Consider the following 5,754-nt stretch of genomic DNA (forward strand, 5'->3'; position numbering starts at 1 on the left):
CGGCTTTAACATCGGTCTCGCTGTTATTCCCCCCTACCGACGGTCGAGGTTTAGCGGAGACGCAAACCCTTCTGTTCCCAACGTACCCATCTCAGGAATGTTCCGGTTAACTTTGAGCGGCTTGCGGTGTGATATTTGACACCCTACATTCCGCAAATAACAGTTCCGAGAATTGTTTCCGTTAACCCTATATCAATTACGTCACATTCTTTTCTTGAAAACTGCTTGTGTGGTCGAAAGACCAGTATGATATCAACCACGTAATATGCGACAATTAATAGTTCCGAGAAGGGCTGGGGTGAACCACGTGATGTTCTGTTCGAGTCCAAAGTTCGATGCGTTATCAACTGCGTGACATTCTTATCAAAAATCCCGAGTCCGAAGTAATATCAACCACGTGACGTTCTTTCTCCACACCAAATACCTCTCCAGAACTCTAATGTAACGAACCCTTGTGTTTATGTTTTGCAAACGGAGAAATGTGATATCGTATGGTGGCTCCCATGTTCACCGAATGACACGACACCATGCGTAATAAACACACGTATAGCTCGCTCTATGAAAAGAATTACCATCACAGCAAACGATCATTCATGTTTAAACTTGTCAAGAGCACGTGAGAAGTAAGAAAGATGGAATCCGCGGAATGTTTGAAATTGATGAACATTATAGAATCTGCGTACCAAATGTTGAACAAATCATCGCCAACGGAGATTCAGATAGGGATTAAATTTGGGACGCAAAATATCCGGCTTCTGAACAAAATTCTGCAGAAGGCTTTATCTATAGGTGAGAAAACGAAAATTATCACAACGATCGGACTCTTGAAGTCGCTGGCGGAAAAATTCAAACGGCATCGGAGAACGGGTGACGGTACGCGGAAACAAAGACAAAGCGATCGCGTACACTGGGAGGAATTGGAGTCTGCTTTCGAGGGAAGAATACGAACAGGATCCATCACCAATTTGGAGCATAAAGACGTGGAGAGGTTTATAGAAGACGCAAAGTTACTTGCTGTGACAAGACTGAGGAACGCTTTGCGGAAAACGGGGAGCCTAAAAGTAAACGCCATACTGGCTTGTAAATTCGAAGTAAAAAAGGATGATCACACAGTAGCAGAGAACAAATTCTTTAATACGATAAACGAAATCATCCTCCAGGCAACGGATATTAACGAATGGTTCATCGAAAATGTAACAAACAATTTGTTAACAAAGGTGAAAGATTTCCAGAAAAAGGATTCAGGCTGGTCGTTACTTAAAATTATCAATCTTGCCGTCAACATTGACAAATATACGCCACTTCGAGGTGGTCTGTATACCTACACCCCGTTACCGAAGCACATCAGAGATAAGAAGGCTGTGGTGAACATCTCAAACAACGACTCGAATTGCTTCCTTTGGTCGGTCACCGCAGCTCTGTACCCAGCTAACAACAGAAATCCCAACATAACCAGCTCGTATCCACATTTTAGCTCAGTGCTACGGTATGACAGTATGAACTTTCCTATGTCTCAAGATAGAAATACTATTTCGAAATTTGAAAAACTCGACGGACTTTCCATCAATGTTTATGGTATAGACCAAGATGGTGGGAAAAGAAGTGAAATAGTACCGATTCACTTGAGTCAGAATAAGTCTGATAAACCTGTAATTTATCTCTTGGCAGTGGAAACCGAAATTACAGACGATGACGATGATATTGATACGGAATATTGTGGAAAAAATAGAATCTTTCATTTTGCTCGGATTCGCAATTTATCACGCTTGACAAGTTCTCACATTTCTAAGCACCATCCTCGTATCTGGTTGTGTGATAGATGTCTGATCCACTTCCAATCTGAAAGATGTTTGGCAAACCATAGAGTTTATTGCATTAGTTTAAACGGGACCAGAGTGTACACGAGGAAGAGGAAAAGATTCTGAAATTCAAAAGTTTAAGCACAAAGAAACCGTTCCGTTCTGTATTTGCGCGGATCTAGAATGCTTGTTGCAAGCTACTAACATCAAAGTGTCAGAAAATAAAACAATTTACCAAAATCATATTCCTTACAGTATAGCATAGTACCTGCATTGCACCTTCAACGATTCCAATTCAACGTACGAAATTAGCCGCAGGGAGACTTGCATCGAATGGTTTGTGAACAAGTTGGAGGAATTGGCACACTCGTTAGAAACGTATATCAAAACTATTGTACCTATTGAGTCGCTGAACTTCAATCAAATTAACGAATTTAATTTATCAAAGGTATGTCATATTTGTGAAAAGCCGTTCACGCGCGGAGACGTGAAACACCGTGATCACTGTCATTTCACAGGAAAGTACTGTGGTCCTGCGCATCAAAGCTGTAATCTTAATGATCAAAACTCGCATACTACCCCAGTGATATTCCACAATCTATCGGGTTACGATTCGCATTTTTTGATTAAAGCATTGGCCACAACTTTTCAGGGTACTATTCAGCTTCTACCCGTGAACAAAGAAAAGTATTTTTCGTTTACAAAACATGTAAAGGGGACAGATATGAAGTTTAGATTTCTAGATTCGTTCCGTTTTATGCCCAGCAGTCTCGAAAAATTGGCAACATATTTGAATGATAATCAAAAAGCAATAACACGTAAATTTTGCACAAGCTCTGAAAAATTCGAAATATTAACCAGGAAAGGTATTTTTCCGCACGAGTACATGGATGGTTGAGAGAAGCTCGAGGACGTAAAGTTACCAACTAAAGAAAGATTTTATTCAAAATTAAACAACCAAGATATTTCGGATAACGATTACGCACACGCGTGTAAAGTTTGGCAAGCTTTTAACCTTGAAACGTTGGGGGAATATTCAGACTTAAATTTGCAAACTGATGTTTTTCTGTTGACTAACGTTTTTGAAAATTTTCGACAAAATTGTTATGCAACAAACAACCTGGACCCGTTACATTATTTTACAGCGCCCGGTCTTTCGTTTGACGCAATGTTGAAATGTACAGGTATCGAACTCGAGCTTCTCACAGACAAGAATATGCTTATGTTTATAGAAAAAGATATTCAAGGTGGTGTGTCCAAATGCTTTAATCGATATGCAAAGGCTGACAATAAATACATGAAAGATGCTTTTAATCCAGCGCTCAGATAGTCTTATCTCATGTACTTCGATGTTAACAACTTGTACGGCGCGGCTATGAGCTTTGCTCTGCCCTGAAGTTCTTTCGAACGGATATTAGATTTCAGACAATTCGATGTTTTTGCCATCACAGACGAGGCGGAGTATGGCTACATATTAGAGGTAGATTTGGAATATCACGACGAATTGCATAAAATGCATAAAGATTTACCACTGTGTCCGGAACACTACATACCTCCCATCTCAGAAAGTAAGCAGCCAAAATTGACGACCACGCTACTTCCCAAGCAAAATTACGTTGTTCATTACCGCGTCTTAAAACAATGCTTAGAATTAGGTTTAAAACTAGCCAAAATTCATAAGGTTTTGAAGTTTAGACAATTACCGTGGCTCAAAGAGTACATGAATTTAAATACAGACTTACGCAAAAAATCAAACAATGAATTCGGAAAAAACTTCTATAAACTGATGAACAACGCAGTTTTCGGTAAGACAATGGAAAATGTTACGAAGTATAGTGATGTCAGGCTGATCACGAAATGGAATGGAAGATACGGTGCTAGAGCTACTATAGCCAAACCAAATTTCCACAGTTGTACAATCTTTGATAAAGATATGATAATAGTTGAATTGCGTAAAAGACAGTCAAACTCAACAAACCATTGTATGCAGGTTTCTTCATTTTAGATCTTGCGAAGACCTTCATCTACGATTTTCACTACAAGTATATTGAAACGAGATTTGGGAATCAGGCAAAATTGATGTACATTGACACGGATAGTTTGATATATCACTTCACCGTCCCCAACATTTACAAATGCATCAAACAGGACTTGGATGAATTTGATACCTCCGATTATCCACCCGACAACATCTACGAAATGCCGTTGGTTAACAGAAGAGTTCCGGGTTTGATGAAAGATGGGTGTAACGGAAAAATAATGGTGGAATTTATTTGCTTGAGAGCTAAGTTTTACTCATTCAGAGTGATGGGGGAGGATAAGGATGAAAAACGAGCCAAGGGTGTCAAAGGATCCCTGTTAAAAACTATAACCTTCAATGATTACTTCAAGTGTGCTTTCGAACACGGAAATTTAGTCGAACGTCAGAGTGTGATACAGAGTCAAAAGCATCAGGTCTGTACCATTGAACAGAAAAAAGTAGCACTGAGCTGGAATGACGATCAGCGTATCGTATTTCGAAACACAACCGATACGCTGCCGTGGGGCTACAAGACCTGCAATTAAACTGAACATCGGTATAAATTTCATCTCTGAGATGTAAAAATGAAGACAAGTACTTAAAAAATAATTCCGTTTATTCAATATCACATACCAGATTCATTTATCAAACTGTTGTGTGTATTGTCAAAGCCTAGCCACTTGACGTATAATTTTTTTCCCCGCTTCTGGAGCATCTTCTCCACGAGATAAATGTCTGAATGTTCAACCTCGAGAAGCTTCTGTACGTAGAAACCACCACCGATGGGTTGACCTTGCTAGTCTTCAGGCTTGTACGTCACGGGATTGGTATTTTCTACTTGGTTTATTGTGAATATTTCAGTCGTCCAATTGGGAGTGCAACCTTTCTCAAAGACGATTTTGAACTTACTGATTCGAACTTTGTCACCGGTTTTAAACTTTGTCGGTTTGGAAGGTTTCGCTCGAAGCCCTCCGTACGACTGACGTAATACCAGCCTTTCGTTCGCAACGGTGACATCCGATGGTTTCATTCTTATGGTTCGGTGTTTCGTGTTGTTGTAAGCCGATACTGAATCAGATAAGATGTCGAGCCACTTGTAGCTTCCTTGCATACTGAACCGTTTTCACATTTTACTTTTCAACGTACGATTAAACCTTTCACAGATCGAAGCCTTCAAATTACTGTGCGTGGAGTAGAGTTTGATTCCATAGCGTGACATAAGAGATTCAAATTTTGAGTTGTAGAATTCCGTTTCTCTATCCACTTGTAATTTTTTTGGTGCACGTCCTTGAGTTGGCACAGATTCCATGGCCTTCGTAACATCATCCCCGGACTTGCTCCTTATCGGTACAGCCCACGCATACTTTAGAAAGATATCATTGACTATGAGCATACATTTGTAGCCTTTGTTTCCTCCTGCGTATGACATCATATCAACAAGATCCGCCTGCCAGGTCTCGTCGATGCCGCGCACGTCTACACGGTGACGTGGGTAATTCCGGCGTGCAGGCTTATGCAGTTCCGTCACCAGCGTTAGCTTTTTCTCGTTAATATTCCAAAGCTCTTAGTCTGGTGTCCAATTCGGAAATGATTTCAACGTTTCGAGTCGGCAGGTCTCTGCCTGTTGTAAAATCTGCGTAGAAGGTATCCAAAGCTTTCCCCGTGGTGATCTCCAAAGCTTTGATCATTTGATCGAGATTGTCGATTTGTTTTTGCAGCAGGTTGAATTTTCGTCGTAAGATTTCCAAAGTTACAGCATTGTTTTGGTCAACAGGTCCTGCGACTTTGCACAGTCTTTTATTCTGTAGACCGTAATGTCCGTCCGCAGTGATTTGAAATCCGACACCGGGAGGGCTGCGATTACCCGCAGCTGTGTTTTTATCCAGGTGCTGTCCGAACACATCGATGCTCATCCCGGAAATGAATGCAAGAGCG

At 40.6% G+C, this 5,754-nt stretch overlaps 1 protein-coding gene across 1 annotated transcript; it reads left to right on the top strand.

The window, feature by feature from the left end:
* Positions 1-3,148: 3,148 nt before the first annotated feature.
* LOC124414419 lies at positions 3,149-4,364 on the top strand. Its single transcript, XM_046895366.1, has 3 exons — positions 3,149-3,161; positions 3,251-3,751; positions 3,805-4,364. The coding sequence occupies exons 1-3, from the start codon at positions 3,149-3,151 to the stop codon at positions 4,362-4,364; spliced, it is 1,074 nt and encodes a 357-aa protein (XP_046751322.1).
* The last annotated feature ends 1,390 nt before the right edge of the window (positions 4,365-5,754 follow it).

This window comes from Diprion similis, chromosome 14, assembly GCF_021155765.1.
Source record: "Diprion similis isolate iyDipSimi1 chromosome 14, iyDipSimi1.1, whole genome shotgun sequence".
NCBI classification, from domain to species: domain Eukaryota; kingdom Metazoa; phylum Arthropoda; class Insecta; order Hymenoptera; family Diprionidae; genus Diprion; species Diprion similis.